Source organism: Acinonyx jubatus, chromosome E1 (genome assembly GCF_027475565.1).
Source record: "Acinonyx jubatus isolate Ajub_Pintada_27869175 chromosome E1, VMU_Ajub_asm_v1.0, whole genome shotgun sequence".
NCBI lineage: Eukaryota > Metazoa > Chordata > Mammalia > Carnivora > Felidae > Acinonyx > Acinonyx jubatus.
Window position 1 is genome coordinate 10,326,493 of NC_069397.1, and position 18,355 is coordinate 10,344,847.

At 53.1% G+C, this 18,355-nt stretch overlaps 1 protein-coding gene across 1 annotated transcript in view; it reads right to left on the minus strand.

The window, feature by feature from the left end:
• The window catches only part of LOC106981405 (multidrug and toxin extrusion protein 1), a 37,743-nt gene that overhangs the window by 17,964 nt on the left and 1,424 nt on the right, over positions 1-18,355 (minus strand). Inside the window, exons 2-12 of the mRNA XM_053211795.1 lie at positions 12,604-12,705; positions 10,774-10,842; positions 8,470-8,618; positions 7,581-7,623; positions 5,792-5,836; positions 2,509-2,606; positions 2,161-2,258; positions 1,942-2,055; positions 1,791-1,858; positions 403-511; positions 213-288 (exon numbers count right to left, since the gene is read on the minus strand). Of these exons, the coding sequence (XP_053067770.1) occupies positions 213-288; positions 403-511; positions 1,791-1,858; positions 1,942-2,055; positions 2,161-2,258; positions 2,509-2,606; positions 5,792-5,836; positions 7,581-7,623; positions 8,470-8,618; positions 10,774-10,842; positions 12,604-12,705 (971 nt within the window). The remainder of the gene's footprint in view (positions 1-212; positions 289-402; positions 512-1,790; positions 1,859-1,941; positions 2,056-2,160; positions 2,259-2,508; positions 2,607-5,791; positions 5,837-7,580; positions 7,624-8,469; positions 8,619-10,773; positions 10,843-12,603; positions 12,706-18,355) is intronic.

Sequence of the window (18,355 nt, forward strand, 5' to 3'; positions counted from 1 at the left end):
CCCATGGACCGTGAGATCACGACCTGAACCAAAGTTGGCCACTTAACCGACCGAGCCACCCAGGTGCCCCTGGTGAGTTTCTGATCTTACAAATGGCTCAGGGACCCTCCAAGATGCAACACCCCCAGGATGCCTCCCAGTGTGAAGGCATCCATCTACCCAACCATTTCTTTACCGCAAATTTTGCGTTTCAAGAAAATGTCCACACTCACCGGTCGCTAGTGAAAATGTACCCCACCAGATCCTTAAAAATTAACAACAGGACGCAGAAGGTTATAGCAAAGACTCCTGGAGGTAAAAACAGCAGAGAAACAACCAGTGAGAAAGGAGATCTGCAGGGCACCAGGAGGCTTCCCGGGCACAGACCACTTGGGTGAGTCAATGACTGTAGAGTCTAAGCACCTGTGACCAGCAAGGCGACAGTTGAGGACTTCTTGGCCTGCTCGATGTCTCCAGCGCCCAGCGCATTCCCTACCCGGATACTGGTGGCCACACTGAAGCCTGAAGGTATCTAAAATGAAAAGCAGACATACCGTAACGAAAAGAGAAGAGTGAGCAGGGAGCAGAGAAGTCCCTGCCTCTTGGCTTGGTTCTCAGCCCAACCGTGCACCTTCCCCAGGGAACAGGGACCCGGGAGATCATGGCATACACCTCAGTGGTAAAACCTGGGCCTAAAAGTTCTGAGAAAACAAATTTGCAACCTCCCCATTTGTCTAGCCGAGTGCCCCCAGGCTGATGTGAATCTCCATCGCATACTGGGCTTTTGGGCAAGGCTTCTAAGGTGTGCAAGGGAGGGTCCCGCACAATCGTGTTTCCTCCTCTGTGTGCAGAGGACGGACTGCCAGGAGCCCAGCGGAAGTCTGTTCTGAAAGACCATCAAGGGATCAAGTTTAGAAAACAGAATCCCAAAACGGCGACCTTTCCCCTTCCCCGGAGCGTCGGGTAAAAAGGAACTTTAAGGAAACGCAAAGATGCACACCCAAGCTCATCCCAGGCAATGCGGCTCCTCACGCCATGAACCTAGCGCCATCACCCTTTGCGCCCCCGACCTGTCCCCAGGCATCTATCTGTGTTGTGACAACCGGAAAAGATTCTTCATGTCTGGCAAGTGTGCAAATCATATCAAATCTTTCAGATCCGGGGGGTGCCTGGCTGGTGTCTGACTCTTGATTTCGGCTCGGGTCACGTTCTCACGGTTCATGGGACCGAGCCCCACGTCAGGCTCTGCACTGACAGCAAGAATTCCGCTTGGAATTCTCTCTCTCCCTCTTTTTCTCTGTCCCTCCCTTATTTGCATGCCCTCTCTCTCTACACAAATAAAGAAGCTTAAGCAAAAATCTTTCAGATCCGAACAGTGCTAGGACGTGCAAACTCCCCAGAGCTCACCGGAAAGACGCCACCATTCCAGATGGGCCCTGCCTGGCTCTACGATGAAATTTTACTCTCATGTATCGTTTCACAGGTTACTAACGGGATGAATGCCTACGCTCGTTCTTTGGATTCTTTTCATTTAAAAAAAAAATTTTTTTTTAACGTTTATTTATTTTTGAGAGAGAGAGAGAGACAGAGCATGAACGGGGGGAGGGGCAGAGAGAGAGGGAGACACAGACTCGGAAGCAGGCTCCAGGCTCCGAGCCATCAGCCCAGAGCCCAACGCAGGGCTCGAACTCACGGACCGTGACCTGAGCTGAAGTCAGCCGCTTAACCGACTGAGCCACCCAGGTGCCCCTTTGGGCTCTTTTCAAGAGCACCATCTAGCACCCCCACACGACCGGCTCCCGGACACTCACCATGTACAAAATGACGGTCACTTCATACACCACGGACTGGGCTCCCAGCTCCACCATGCCGAGGATACCTGGTGGAGAGAGGCAGCTGACACCGTGCTTCCGGATGGGGCCCGTGCCCACGCCAGCCATCGCCACCTGTCCCCGCACTGACCGCTCAGTAGGCTCCCGATCTCGTAGGCCCACCACTCAATGCACAGCATGAGCATGCCGGGGAAGGCCAGGTCGAAGAAGCCGGCCCAGTCATGCAGACACTCAAGGGACCACCCTGCAGCAGGGACAGAGACACATCACCAACACACGGGCCACTGGGCTGGAGCTCAACCCGAGACAAGACCCACGTCCGAGCTGGAAAACGAACAGCAGACTTTACCTCCCCAGATATCTTGGTGCAGTTTCCTCCAGAGGATGTACAGGAAGAGGAGCAGCACGAGGGTGAACTGGGAAATGGTATTTGCCAGTGCCGACCCCCTGGAAGGAACGGTCCCAGTGAGGGCAGGTGCCTGTCCATCGTGCGGGGACTCCCGTGGCAGCCCTAAATGCATCTTCTTTCCGGAGCAGCCTCGCGGTCCGTCCCTGACCGTGCTTTCCAGAGCGGCCCAGGGAGGGGACCCCCACCGGGACACACTACCAAGCAGAGGTCCCCCCCTGCCATCCTGCCCTGGAAAAGCCTCAGGCAGGTCCCCCCCTGCCTCCCATCCCCAGAATCAGCTGGACTCACATCACCCCGAGATCCAGTTGATAGAGAAACAGATAGTTGATGAGGGCGTTGACAAGATTGGCGACAACTCCGGTGAGGATCTGGGGCAGTATGATTCCCTGAAACGAGGAGAGACCGCACCACGTGCTGGAGACCAGGGAGCAGGGTGGTCACTTCCTCCCCAAATGCACACGCGCCACAGGCATAGCACGAGGACCCAACCGGATGCCTGTTCTTGCTGCTCCTGGCCTCCTGCCTCCCCCCTCCCTCCTCCTCCTCCCCTCCTCCCCCGCCTGGAGGCGTGAAACACAGGGACATGGGCAGGAGAGGGCCCGGCAACAGACAGGCAGGACCGCCAAGTGGTTCGCCTACCAGAGCACAAGGACTGGCCGAGACGGAGTATAAACAAATCACCTTCCACACTGGACAGGGGGTGACCAACTCAGCACTTTTTCAACCAAATGGAAGTTCGGAACACTGATCTAAGATGACCTCACAAAGCTGGGGCGTGGGAAGGACTCCATCCCACCCGGCTCTGCTTACAAGTACAGGGCAGAGAAGTCCGGGCTGTTTGGCATCTTAATCTAAGACTTCAGGAGGGAGAGGAAAACGACACGGGCTGGAGACGTACAAGGCATCAGGGGATCAGAATCGCAGACGCGATGAGGCCGGCTGCTTCTCCCACCTGCAAGGTGTCACCCCGGCCCCTCGTCTGAACGCCTACTGCTTCCTCACCCTCGGACAAACCTGCTTCTCTGAAATCACAGACCCTGTGACATTGCGCCGTGTGAAGTCGTTACCGGTGAAAATAAAAGATCCCTCTCCTGCCTGGGGGATTGAAGTCACTCTCACACCCCAAAGCAGCAGCCTCGATGTTCCAGCTCAGGGGCAGAGCTTCTCACGGATTTCTGGACACAGCAATCCGCATCTATCTGAGCTCTCTCCGGTCCCCAAGGAGAGAGGACGTGGGTCCACTTTGCAGGGCGGACCTGGCGTTGACCCCTCTTCTGCTTCGCTCTGAGCCTACCAAAACGTGGCTTCCCCTGCACTGCACCTAAACTCCATCCATCAGAATCATAGGATAACTCTCCCCCGCCCTTGCTGGGGGAGAACCACACTCCTCTGATCCAGCCACGCTATGGTCCACACCATGCTGCGTATTTGTCTCAAGTGGTCTCCTGGTCAGGGACCAGGACAAGGATCGTGGCCAACCACTTATGCGGGTCACTTATTTAGCAGGCAACCCTGCTTATTAGTTTTTAGCAAAGGAGGCAGGGGAGCACACAAGTCTTTCGGGTAGAGAGAGTAGAAGTAGCATGGGGTGAGGTTGGCCTTGGGAAGGACTGGCAGCAGGGAAATTTGCTAAGATGCTACGGAAGTATCCGCCGAAGGATAAGGGAAGAAGAAGAGAGGAACTGAGGCTGGAGGTCGGAGAGAGGCAGGACCACAGGACCATCAGTGACCGGACATAAGAGTGAAGGAAAAGATGGAGAGCCAGATGAGGGCAGGTTCCCCAGAGATAAGGTGTTCGAGGCCCCTAACTGGGAAGGAAGGCAGGCCAGTGGAGAGGCAGGCCTGGGGGATGAGAAGGTCAAGTGCGCAACATGCATGTGCCTCCTAGAGGCAGCATTCCAGACTGGCGACTAGAGCTATAAATGGGGGAGCCCTGGGCACACAGATGGAAAGAAAAAACACGCAAGAGACAGCTTCCCTCAGAGGAAGGTCAGCAGAAGCCAGTGGGGTCGCCTTGTCTACCTCTCTCCCACCTAGAAGTCTAAGCAACCCCCGGTTTTCTCTGGGGCTCCTTCCACCCTCCCCACCTGTATTAACTTTGCCCCCAGACGAGCTGCACACTCACGTATCGTACGCTCACAAAAGGGCTGGGCCCCAAGACGGAAACTGGGTTAAATGCAACTCCCTCCCTCTCCAGAGATCCCTGCAGGCAAGGAGTCATTTCGTTCTACAGGATCTGCCCCAGTGTTACGATTCCCGTTGCTTCTGTAGGGCATCCTTTCTCATCACAGACCTGCAGCATCTTTTGTTGGGACCACGTCCATAACTCTCCTCTCTCCCCCTAGCAATCGGTTCCCCACCAGCTGAAATCCACAGCAGAGAACCAAGGCTGAGCCTGGGCCAGCCCACCTCTCTGATTCTGTCATCCACTGTGCCCCTCCACCCATGCCGTGGCCTCTGTGCTCCCACGTCCCGGTGACCAGAACACCCCTTAGGAACCCCGCGTAGTCTCCAAACCCAGTTCAAGCCTCTCGGCCCCTCTCAGCTTCAGGCTCCTCTTTGTAGGTCTCTGCGGGTCCCTCAGAGTATCTGAGAGAGGGGTTTTCATTCCCAGTGTCCTCACTGGGCCAAGCTGGAGCCTGTGGCTAGGAGCCCCCATGCTGGCTGGAAGCCTGGCAGTCAGGGAGAAAGCCCCGAGCATCTAACGCCTCCGCGTGGCTTCAGACGAGGCCACGGGCTGGCAGTGGACAGACAGGCCAGCGCTCAGTCGTGCAGACCTCTGCCCCTTTCCAGACCCTTCAAGTGTATCATCCTTACGCTGACGGGAGACTCGGAAGCTGTTTTTGTCCACAGGGTAATACCTTAAATTTAAGAACGTTAAATAAACGGAAAACCTCCTCCCTTCTCTCTCCCCTCCCTTGTGCCCTCAAGTCGCACGTGCCCTGGAGAGCCTGCCTGCGTGGCCACGACCCATTGCCCGGGACCCTCATTTCCCTGGATTCCTCTGGAAGGAAGTCAAGGGTCCCACATACGCTGGCATCGTAAATCCACGCCTACCGAACCAGGGCAGCCGTCACACAGCTTTGGCCCCTGCTGCTGGTCACAATTCTCCCTGACATATTACGACGTGGGCCTTCACGCCCCACTGAGGAGAGCCGGGCCTTTCAGACAGGCTGAGAGGAGCGGAGAGGTTGGCTCCCTGGAGCCTGCCCCCGGAGCCCTCTGGGGGACACAGGCACACACCCTTCACTTCCAGAGAGCCACGTAACAGCATGGAGCCAAAGAACGCTAGTGCTACCCCTGATCCTGCCAATGACAATATTTCCAAGGGGGAATCAGATAAGAATGTTCCAGAGCCAACAAGTACATACCCTTCCCTTGATTTCACTTCGTAAACTTCTCCACACCAAAGTCCTGAGCGCACCACACGGGGAAACGTATTTCGGTGGCCCCCAGCAGGTGAGGTTCCCCACCCCGTTATCCATGAGTGTTTTCAGGGCCCCGATCCCCGAAAGCCATAAACTCCCATGAACCGCCCCCCCCCCAAAGAAAAAAGCAGAGTCTACATTACCTGATTGAGCAAAAATTTAACTTGTAACGTGTAAATAAAGATTGCCTACAAGAGAAGAAGAAACGAATGTTAACATCTTGGCCTTGCCATGTAGCAAGGAGCTGGGAGCCGTGGCTTGGCTGCCCTCTGCTCCCCCGTGGACCCGCAGAGGCATGCCGTCTCAGAAGGGGACAGGGACAGGGGGCAGGAGCCGAGGTGTCTAGGGCCAGGGCGTTCCAAACATCTCTTATGGATGAACAGCATCCAAGGGACCCCAGGGCCTGGGAGAGCAGTTTCCTTGGGAGTATGACAAGGAGCCTTCTGGGGGACAGTGGGGCTGTAAAGGAGGCCCCTGGGCAAACTCTGGGGGGGCACCCCTTTTATAGACCAAGTAACAGTCCTATTTGGTGGCGTAACTAAAGAATACGGAACTTTATCTTTTTTTAATGTTTTCAGAAATTTATTTTGAGAGAGCGTGCACACGTGGGGTTAGGGTTGGGGGAGGGGCAGAGAAAGAACGGGAAAGAGAGACCCCCCCCCCCCCCCAGCAGGCCCTGCACTGTCAGCACAAACCTGACTCGGGGCTCAATCCCACAAACCATGAGCTCATGAGCCGAGCAGAAACCAAGGGTTGGGTGCTAACCAACCGAGCCACCCAGACACCCCGAGAACATTAAACTTGAAAGGCTTCGGGGTAAATTAAAAGCCACAATGCCAACTGTGACGGCAGACGGCTACTTTTAAGGGCTGAATTACAGCCATCCAAATTCGTATGTTGAAGACGTAACCCCCAACGTGGCTGTATTTGGGGAGTCTTTAAAGAGGTGATTACGTGAACGTGAGGCCGTTAGCGTAAGCTCTAACCCGACAGGACTGAGGTCCTTATAAGAAGACAAGAGACACCACGGCTGCACCCACACAGGGGGATGGCCGCGAGAAGAGGCAGCCAAGAAGGAGGTGGTCTGCAAGCCAAGGAGAGGCCTCCAAGGGTATCAACCCCGCGACCACCTTGATCTCGGACTTTGCAGCTTCCAGTAGTGTGAGAAAACGTTTAAGCCATCCAGTCTGCGGCGTGTTGTCAGGGCAGTGCAAGCAAACCCACGCAGTCCCAACGGAGTAAAATAGTTTAAATTGTTCACTGACCGCGAGCTTCTGTGTCAGACGTGAACATACACTTAGGGTTGTGTGTGATCACACTCATCAAGGAAGAAAAAAAAATCTAAAGGTTCAGAGTGAGGCCCTAAGAAGTTCTGACATGGGAGAGAATTTACCCTTATCTAAAAGAAGAAAAAAGAAAAGAAAAAAGAAAAAAGGCTGAACTCCTTTCCGCGGAGGATATCCTGGAGACCCCTCCAGCGGCAGAAGTTCAAGACGGTGGTTCACTGAACTCGCCTCGGTCCCGGGGTCTCTCAAGGGACACACGTTTGTGTCTTTTACAGGCATAATTAAAACCCCACTTCTTAAAGGAGCCAGCGTCACACGTGTGAATCACAGAAGACTGACCCAATGCATTGGGCCCACAGGTAGCTCAGGTGCCTTCCACCAGTAAACCCCAAGAAGGGGACCTCATGGGGTGCTTGGGTGGCTCAGTCAGTTAAGCATCCGACTCCTCATTTCGGCTCAGGTTGTGATCTCACGGTTCGTGGGACTGAGCCCTGAGTCGGGCTCCGCGCGGACAGCACGGAACCTGCTTGGGATCCTGTCTCTCCTCTCTGCCCCTTCCCCACTCGTTGTGGCTCACTCGCTCTCTCTCAAAATAAACTTAAAAAAAAAAAAAAAGAAGGGGACCTTGTAACACTTGCAAACTTACAGGCAGGGCAGGAATGAAGATCATGACATAGTCCTGGGTAAGCCTGTACGATGAAAAGCAAAAAAAGGCCACAGAGGTCTCTGTGAGGGAAGGGTGGGTAGGAAAAGCTGACAAAAACCATCTTTCCCATTCTTGGCTCTTTCTAAATTAATGGGTTTCGACTGCTGGAGCAAATGCCAAAATGAGAGACACCTAGACCTTGTCCTCCTAAAACTGCCTCTCTTGGTCCTTCCAAATCTTCAGATCTAGGAAAGGGTTTTTGAACTCGGCACTACGGCCAGATAGATAATTCCCTGCCGTGGAAGGAACCTGTGCATCGAAAGATGTTTCGCGATGTCTCTGCAGAGCCCCAGTAACCAGTTCTGATCCCCGGAAATGCCTCCCAACATGGCTAAACGCCCCCTAGGTTCACCGCCGCGGGTCTAGCACAAGGACTTGTTTTAAAGGTCTTGATTAACTCGACCAGCAGGTGGCAAACACATCAGCCCATGAGAATCCTCGAGGGGAACTCTGAAAGACACTGATGCCCTTGCCACACCGCAGGCCAATTCAAACGGAACGCCGACGGGGGAGGGGGACCGGGCATGGGCGGGTTTTAAAGGCACCCAGGTGATTTTAGTATCAACCAGGGTCAAGAATCACAAAACCGTGAACAAATGCCCTAAACTCCTATCTCAAGCGGAGGATGTTTGCAAACCTTATTTCAGTATAAACGATGTGCCCTGAAGTCACCCAAATAAGGAAGGGTCTAGACCTTGCTTGCCACATATGAAAAGCACTACATAATGCCGGCCTTTGTAATTCCCAGAGGCTGAACCTGGATAGGGCCGTTTTTCTGCCAAGATGGACCCAATCCCCACCCCCACCCCATGGCATGGGCCCATCTTACCTGGACACGGCTGGGTCCTGCCTGAAGAGATGCAGAATGTTCTGGGTGTTGACGAAGAGTGCCCAGCAGGGGAAGCAGGAGAGAAGCAGCACCAAGGTGCCCCTCTGCAGGATGACTCCCACGTGCTTCAAGTTCTGGCTCCCATACGTCTAGGTGCACACGGTCCAAACAAACGCATGAGTACAGAAACGGCACCCCTTGTACCCCCCCCAAAGGCCTTCAATCATGACTTTGCCACGCTCTTTACGTTAGTGGTTCTCAGACTTGACTACCCATTAGCATCACCTGGAGAACTTGTTTTTTTCGATTCCCTTAAAAAAAATTTTTTTAATGCTCATTTTTTGAGAGAGAGACAGAGAGAGACAGAGAGAGAGACAGAGACAGAGCACGAGCAAGGGAGGGGCAGAAAGAGAGGGAGACACAGAATCTGAAGCAGGCTCCAGGCTCTGAGCTGTCAGCACAGAGCCTGACGCGGAGCTCGAACCCACGAACCATGAGATCATGACCTGAGCCGAAGTCGGACGCTTAACCAACTCAGCCATCTAGGTGCCCAGAGTATGCGACTTTTAATCCCAGGGTGGGGAGTTCAAGCCCCACATTGGGTATAGTGTTTACTTAATAAAAAAAAAAAAAAAAAAAAAAAAAGAGGAGCACCTGGGCGACTCAGTCAGTTAAGTGTCCTACTTTGGCCCAGATCATGATCTCGCGGTTTATGGGTTCGAGCCCTGCGTCAGGCTCTCTGCTGACAACTCAGAGCCTGGAGCCTGCTTTAGATTCTGTGTCTCCCTCTCTCTCTGCCCCTCCCTCGTTCACACTCTGTCTCTCTCAAAAATAAATAAACATTATTAAAAAGAAAGTAGCACACTCCATGGGGCCAGCCAGGCACCCCACCTGGAGAACATTTTTAAAACACTGACACCAGGGTCCCACTAAAGATAGTCTACATTTAGGGGCGTCTGGGTGGCTCAGTCGGTTGAGTGTCTGACTCTTCGTTTCCGCTTAGGTTGTGGGCTCATGGTTCGTGAGTTTGAGCCCCAGCTGGGGCTCTGTGCTGACTGTGCAGGGACTGTTTGGCATTCTCTCTCTCTCTCTCTCTCTCTCTGCCCCTCCTGCTCTATCTCAAATAAAGAAACCAACTTTAAAGAAAAAAAGAGTCTGGATTTAACAGGTCCAGGGTGGGACCCAGTTATCAGTCATTGCTGTTTTATTTATTTTTGAGAGAGCACAGTGGAGAGGGGCAAGGAGAGGGGACAGAGGATCTGAAGTGGGTGGTGCACGGACAGTGGCGGGCCGAATGTGGGGTTTGAACTCACGAACCGCGAGATCATGACCTGAGCTGACGTCGGGTGCTCAACTGACTGAGCCACCCAAGTGCCCCACATCAATCACTTTTAAAAGCTCTCCATGTGATTCTTTTTTTTCCTGTTTTTAATGTTTATTTATTTTTGAGAGAACAGAGTATGAGCGGGGGAGGGACAGAGACGGAGACACAGAATCTGAAGGAAGCCCCAGGCCCTGAGCTGTCAGCACAGAGCCCGACGCGGGGAGACTTGAACTCAGGGACCGCAAGATCATGGCTTGAGCCAAAGATGCTTAACCGACTGAGCCACCCGGGCGCCCCTCTCCGTGTGATTCTGAAGGCCAGTCAGGGTTGCATCAGCTGGAAACCAACCTACTAGACGTGCAGTTTCTCGGGCCCTGCCCCCCACCTGCCGAAACAGGGTCAGTGCGCACAGAAGCCAGCTCCTACGGGCCTACAGAAGCCAAAAACTCTGTGCCATCTCTCCCTGGGACGTGTTCAGTGACATCTGTACGGGAGCCTGAAGCTAGCTGTAGAGAGAATAGTTACCACCATGGGACTTGGCAGAGAGCAGGTCAGACGTGGCCCTCTGCCCCTCCCCCACCCCAGACCCGCTCATTCAGCAGTTACCAGGATGCCACCAGCCTACTCTGGCAAGCCCCGGTGGTAGCGCAGAGGGACGCTCAAGTCTGAGACCCACGGGGACCGTGCCAGACTCAATGATGCGGGAAGTCATAAAAGGGACTCGTACAAAACGTCCCATGTGGTCAAAAGGCAACGTAAGGTGGCCGTGCACAAGCCTGCGAGGCACCCAGCCACGCTTCAAAGAAAGCAGGCACCGCAAAGTGGAACTGACGGCTGGCCAGACGTCACAGGGCTGGCCGTCAGCAAGTCCCTCCCCGCCGCGCGCACGGCCCTCCCTTCCTGCCGCTGGGGACCTTCCGGCTGTGCTCCAGAGAAGATGTTCAGGGTCACCGTGAGAGTCACCTGGGGCTTCCGTTTACCTGGGAGATGAGGGTGTCACAAGCAGAAGATAAGCCAAAGCCCACCGAGATTCCAGTGACGTTGATCATCTGCCAAGGAACGCAAGGAGACGGGAAGGCATGTTCTGTCTGCTCTGATCAGAGGCAGCCTCGAGCCTCCGACAACCCTCACCAGTCGGCCTACTCAGCCCCATTCTCCGCCCGGAGCCCCTCCACTGGCCCCACTTTAATTAAAGGACGTGCACGCGTTGAGAGGGAACGTCTCAGCCAGAGATCACAACAAAGCCTTCTGCTTTCTTAAATCCCAGGCGTTTGGCTTCCTGACTTCAGAGGGACGTGAATCCTTCTTAACAGCAACGTAACGTGGTGGGGTGGCAGTTCTGGGTGAGTCCCCCTGCTCAAGGCCAAGTACGGCCTGTTACAATATCCCAAAGGGTTCTGAGGGCTCAGAATCAAGCCCCCGAAGCCAAGACCAGAGGGTTTCCAGGTGTACTTGTCTTGACCAGGGTCAGCAACTAAATCCCAGGGTCCCTGGAGCTTTGGGGAGCCCAGGGCAGCACCCCCAACACCAGGGAGTGGCGTCACAGGATGTCTGGAACCTGTTACCTCCACCTGAGTCTGCGGGGAGGTTACAGAGACAACAGCCCCAAACTGGACTCAGCCTAGAAGCACCAGCTTGCTTTCCTTCTCTTTCTGAAGTGTTTATTTTTGAGAGACAGAGAGAGAGTGAGCGCAAGCATGAGCAGGGGAGGGACAGAGAGACAGAGAAACATAGGATCCAAAGCTGTACTGATGGAAGCAAGCCTGAGGCAGGGCTCGAACTCACAAACTATGAGATCATGACCTGAGCCTAGGTCAATCAACCAACCAAGCCCCTCAGGTACCCCGAAGGAAGGCTTTCTTGTGCTTGCTTGGCTAAAGAGATTTTGCCAGAGGCTTGCCAGGTGCATTTGTTCCTGCCAGATTTCCAAACATTAAAACCACAAAGGGATAATTAAGCCTGGGGGTTTCTCACATTGTTCCCCGAAAGCAAGACAACCCGTATATACCCAAGACCCAAGACCCGGTTCAGAGTAGTCTTGCCCAGTTCCGAGGTAGCAAACACCAACGGCTAAGTAAGGTGGACGTGTGCCTTAGCAGAGAGCACCAAGGGGAAATTGGGGAGGCTGAACAGGGGCACACAAGCCACCAAATCCACCTTCCTAGAGACACCTCGCTGGCCAAACCAAACAAGTTGGCAGGGTCGTTTGGCCAGACATAGCCACTTAGCCCCTGGCAGAGGTCAATGACATCTCTCTTTGGTTTCGGGGACTCATATCCAGGATACAGGGAGGATTTGGGGTTCCTCTCAATTTTAGGTTTGGACACTAGGATCCAGGATTCCATCTTCCACTTCTGTGTCAGGGAGATGAAAGTCAAGGCAGAGGTGGGGGGTGTCACAGTTTCTCCTGATGAAGTCAGACTTCACCCCCCCCCCTTTAGGATTCCCTTCTCCCAGATGTGGGACCAAGAACAGAAGGCCAGAGCGCCACAGATTACAAATTTACTGATGTGGGAGGCGGAGTTAAGGGCCCTCCAAAGATGTCCCATCCCAACCCCCGGAACCCCGAGAAAACATGAGGTTACGTGGCAAAGGAGAATTATAGCTGCAGACGGAAAAATGGTTACCGCCCTCAACCAACACCGTGTTTTCAGCCCAGTGAAACCCCTTGGCGACTTCTGACCTCCAGCAGCATAATATGATATGCTGGGTTGTTTTAGGCCATTAAATAGCGACACCTCGTAACAGCACCAAGAGGGAACTCAGACAGACAGCTTTCAGAAACGTGTGTTGGCAAGTCCCCTACGTACCGCAATCGCAAGGGTGACGGCGTCCAGTTCCAGCTTCCCCAGGTGGCCACAGAACACGGAGCTCACGAAACTGATCAGAAACACCATCAACTGGGCCAAGAACTGAGAAGAGACAGAAAAGGAGTTGAGGGTGAGTGTCCCAACTGTCACAGCCAAAGGAGGGTGTGAGGGCCGGGGGGCGGGGCGCCCCCACCCTCTGCAAATCAACGCCAGTAACGGAATCTGGCTGGTATCGGCCTCTGCCAACTTTCACAGGCCAACACGCAACTTCAGGTAGGCTTCCAGAAGGATGGTAAAAAGTTCATCTGCGACCGCTACCAGAATCACATTTTTAAAACGTTTTTTAATTGTTTATTTTTGAGAGAGAGACAGAGTGAGAGCAGGGGAAGGGCAAAGAGAGAGAGAGAGAGACAGAATCCGAAGCAGGCTCCAGGTTCTGAGCTGTCAGCACAGAGTCCCATGCGGGCTCGAACTCACAAACCATGAGATCGTGACCTGAGCGGAAGTCCAACCCTTGGAGCCAGCCAAGCGCCCCCAGAATCACATTTCTGAGAACTTTCTAGCTTTTTAAATTGATTTTTCACTGCAGAGTCTCAGGCCGCATGTCACATGTGTACATTCTCTGAAGTTGTCAGAGGCTGCCTTCTGGGATAACCCCCCCGTTCTCCCAGATTCCTAGTGAGGACTGGAGAGAATGCCGCCTTCAATCAGTTCCACAGGCAGGAACACCTAAGGCAGACACGAGGTTATCCTGCTGGAAGGTCAGCGGGCTCTGGAATCTTGGGGAGAGACATCCCCAATCTGCCAAGCATGTTTAATTCTTATATCCTATGAAGGCTCAGAAAGGAGGGCAAATTCAGCTTCTGGAACAATGAGCCATCATTCCAGGAACTACCATGACTTGCTCCCCAAGGTTGCAGCTGGATGTTTGGACACTTACCTTATCTCCTTAGGTTAATTTTTTTTTTCTTTCTTTTTTCTCCTTAGGTTAATTTAAAGCCACCTCCCAGGGCACCTGGGTGGCTCAGTTGGTTAAACCTCTGATTTCCACTCAGGTCGTGATCTCGCGGTTCACGAGCTCGAGCCCTATGTCGAGCTCTGTGCTGACAGCTCAGAGCCTGGAGCCTGCTTTGGATTCTGTGTCTCCCCCGGTCTCTCCCGCTCCCCCACTCTCTCTCTCTCTCTCTCTCAAAAATAAAGTAAAAATAAAATTAAAAAACACCGTGGAGTACCTCTCGGGAAAGCCCTTCTTTCCCAGGAGGCTTATGTGCTCTCACCCCCACTCTCTGGGAGACAGAACAGAGGCCTAAGGATTGACAGCTGCTGCTGGGGTCTGCCCCATGGGCCCCTTTCCAAGCTGATGGGACACAGAGGAGCTTGTGCTGGTCCCATCGGCAAAGGGAAAGGGACTCCTCCTGCTCAGACCTCAGACAAGGTTCCATCTTTCTTGGGCCCCCAAGTGACACAGCTTCTCATCTGACAGGACCTTCTGCTACGGAGCAGAAGGGATGCTTTCAAAACGTATTGCAGAAGTAAGCCAAAAACCAAAGAGCAGGCAGGGGACAACGAGAAGCTGGGGGCAGGGGTGAAAATAAAAAAGGTTGGCATAGAAACCCAATCCTATAGAACCCAAGCCTAGAGCCAAGGTACCCCCCGTAGGCCTGTGCCAGTGGGACGGGCCAGGATCTGGGCCTCGTCACCATCCTTACAGATGTTCTCTGTGGTTCCGTCCAGGGGACCTTGCTGTCTCTTCAACTGTGAATTTATAGAACTTTAAAGATCATGGGGTCCTGTTTTTTTTTTTTAGTGAACTCAGTATCACGGTCACTAACTTCTCAGCCTCCGTGCATGTAAACAGTGGCAAATGGCTGTATCACAGAATCTGTTTTCCTCTTTTCCACGGAACATTATTTCTACGACACAGTGCCCAGTCCCCCCACAGGCCACATGTGAGCTGTTTTCCGTGGCTTCACGTAAAAACGTGCTCAGTCTCATCTATCATCAGGCCTCTGGGCCACTTTCCCAATTCTGCTCTAACTGATCATGCTACACAGAATGCCTTTTGTAGTTGGGCAGGGAATGGGCATTTTTGTAGGGCAAGTGTCCCGTCCACCAGCAGGAATAGTTATGTTTCTTAGATGAAAAGGCCAGGAAGTCTAGCTGAGTTCAGCTAACCCACGTGAGATGCAGTGTTGAGCCCACTGAACACTTGCTGGGGTCATGGCAGTAACATGGGGTTCAGGTCGCCCAACACAGCAGCCATTTGTGACCTTCAGTCCCAGGAGGATCCTGGCTCCAGGGTTGATGTTTGTTAACCGCATAATGTTTATATCCTGGTTTTAAGCCCTTTGGGTGAGCTCTTGACCATGGCTGTGGTCCCTACACAAAGTATCACCTGAGGGGGGTGCCTGGGTGGCTCAGTGGGTTAAGGGTCCAACTCTTGATTTCGGCTCAGGTCATGACCTCATGGTTGTTAGTTCAAGCCCCGCATTGGGCTCTGTGCTGACAGAGTAGAGCCTGCTTGGGATCCTCTCTGTCTCTCTTGGCCCCTTCCCTGTGCTCACTCTCTCTCCCTCAAAATAAATAAATTCAACAAAAATTTTTAAAAAATTAAAGGATCACCTGGGGATATTTATCAGAAAGCTAACACCTGGCCCCTAGCTTAAGAGACTGATTCTGGACATCAGCAGGGCTGTGAGATCTGCGTTTCGACACCCCAACGCCCACCCCATGCACACCCAGTCAAGACGTGTTGGTCAAGGACAAGATCCTCCCAAATTGTCCCATCACACGGCATGTTGCTGTGCCTGGGGAATTAACCAATTCCGGACACAGGTTTGTTCCCCCGGGTGCCTCAGGGGCCGCTGTCTCCACGACAGCATGACTGGCAATGGCTACATGTAGTCAAATGCACAATAGAAATGGCCAAACTGGGGGCACCTGGGTGGCTCAGTCGGTTACACGTCCGACTTCAACTCAGGTCATGATCTCACGGTTCAGGAGTTCATGAGTTCGAGCCCCACGTCAGGCTCTGCTCTGACAGCTCAGAGCCTGGAAGCCCGCTTCGGATTCTGTGTCTCCCTCTCTCTCTGCCCCTCCCCTGCTCACATGGTCTCTCTCTCTCAAAACTAAATAAACATTAAAAAAGAAAAACAAAAGGAAATGCCCAAACTAGTGGGCGGGGGTGGCTAAACAGTGATGGGTACTAAGGAGGGCACTTGTTGGGATGAACGCCGGGTGTTATGTGGAAGCGATGAATCACTAAATTTTATTCCTGAAGCCATTATCCCGCTATATGTTAACTTGGGTTTAAATAAAAATTGATTTAATTTAGTTAATTAAAAAAAAAAAAAAAAAAACAAGCGGCATCTGTTTCTTCCTGCCACGGAGGCCCTGCTCATTTTTCGGCCAGACAAACAGAACTCTTGCTATGTGGCCGCTTTGGAAGGGTGCTCTCCAGGGCCAGATGCCAGGGAGGCAATGGGTGTGAGCCTGTCCAGTGTGCCATACGAGACAGTTCTAGAAGGCCCTGGTCTTACCCCCCCCCCCTCCATGGATGCCTGAAAGCTTACTCCTGTAGCGAGAGGCCAGCACTGGAAGGAGCCTGCGAGGTCGTTGGCTACGGCCTCTTCTTTGACACCCGAGGAAATCCAGGCAGGCAGGCTGAGCCACCAGCCCCAAGTCACACAGCTGGTTAGTAACACAGGTAGGACGCAAGTCACCGGACTCCCAGATGGTCAACTGGGGTCAACATCTTTGGAGCACCAAGTACGCGCCAAGCACTAGGGAGACGGACGGAAGTAACATGAACACCATCCGCTCCGTTCCTACACCAATGGAACCCGCCGCATAGCACAGAAAGATGTTCATCGTGGAATAACACCGCCAGTGACACACGTGATGGGTGCTACAAAGGAGGCAGGAGCTCCGAGAGCACAGCCTGGGAGTCCGAGAAGGTTCTGGGAGAAATGAAGTTCAGCTGAAACCTGAAAGGTGAAGGTGGGCGGTCTGTCTGGGGAGAACGTTCCAGGCAGAGGAAACACCCGAGTGGCAGGAGGGTGGGGGGTCTGAGGCAAGGCTGGGGCACTGAAAGGAGGCTGGGGGAAGGACCAGTGGGAGACTGAAACAAGAGACCAGACCGTGAGGGCCTCACGGAGACCAACGAAGGAAGGGGACAAGCTCACACAGCACATCTGAAGAGGAGTTTGGTGGCTCCAAGTGGAGCAGTGGGGCCAACCTAAGAGGGAGACACAAGCTGGAGGCGGTAGTGGCCCAGACCTGGAGTGCGGAGGAGGGGAGGTGAGCAGGTGCATCTGGCGGAGAGACAGCTAGGCCTGGGTGAGGGAGGGGACAATGGAGGAGGGCCCTGGACCACTCCCTTCCCCTCATGCCCATCACCCTTTGAGATGCCTGCCACTCTTTTAGACCTTCATCAGCCTAGCCTAGATGGTCTTCTGCCTTCTGGACGCTTGCTCCTGCCGAATCCTACATGCGTCACTAAGTACTGCCCGCTGATTATTTCCCCACTGCCTACAGGATAAAAATCAAACCATCAGCCTGCAGGTCTGGTGTCTCTCCCGACTGCCATCCAGCCTGTCTGTCCAGACGCCACTCACTGTGCGGGGCTCGCTCTGTCGTTCTGCCCTGCAGCCCTAGAACGTTCTCCAGCTCCCTCTCAAGTATTCCTTTCTCCACACAGATGGGAACAAGCTCCCTCAGTTTGGGTCCAGGCGATTCCCCCCTTCTTTTCCACCCTCGGCAATGCTGCGCACAGCCCATGCTCCTAGAGAGCAGGCAATCCCTCCTTGGGATTATTTTTCAGGACTCAGACTCAGCCTGGCAGTGAAGATAAAATGCTAATGACAAAGACAAAGTAGAAAAGCCCAAGGCTAGGTAGTTTCAACCGCCGCCTCCCTCCCTCACAAATACGCCTCCCTCCCTCACAAATACGTTTTCTGCAGAATAAATGGAACATGCACCAACATGTTTTCTGATATGCACCTTGTTCCCTTGCCTTAGGCATATTCTCTCCTTACAGGCCTCATCTGAAGTTCATTCGGAGTGGAAGAGAAGTCAGTCCTAATACCTGGGCCTCGATACTATCTTGGATCCATGTTAATATGAGAGGCTGGAAGGGAGGCAGTCAATGGGAGAGACAAAATCACAAAGAGGAGATTCAGACCAGGCATCCTACCTAATTGATGGTGGAGCCTTAGTATGGGACACTGAGTGTGGAAAGAGACTAAATAATGAGTGACAGCACTGTATGACCTCTTTGGGTAAAGCAGTCACATACAAACCCCCACCCAAAGGGCTGGAAGGAAATTCCCAAATTGCCTGGGTGGGTAAGTTTCAGAGTGTTTTTGTTACCTTCTTTGTCCTGGTTTTCTACTTTTGTCTGTAAGTAATATACATTGGGTAAAGCAGTCAGTACAAACCCCCACCCAAAGGGCTGGAAGGAAATTCCCAAATTGCCTGAGTGGGTAAGTTTCAGAGTGTTTTTGTTACCTTCTTTGTCCTGGTTTTCTATTTTTGTCTGTAAGGAATATACATTGTATCAGTAATTAACACAGTCATATACATACAAACACAGGGGTTCCAACAAACACAAAGGGCCCAACAGGTCAACAACGCAGGCTAGTGCTGATCCCTAGAGACCCAGAAGATTTTCCCCTACATCAAGGGAGACCAGGTTTCAATGGGGACCAGAGAAACGAAGGACTTGTCCTGGGAGAGGCTAGGTCTCAGCAAG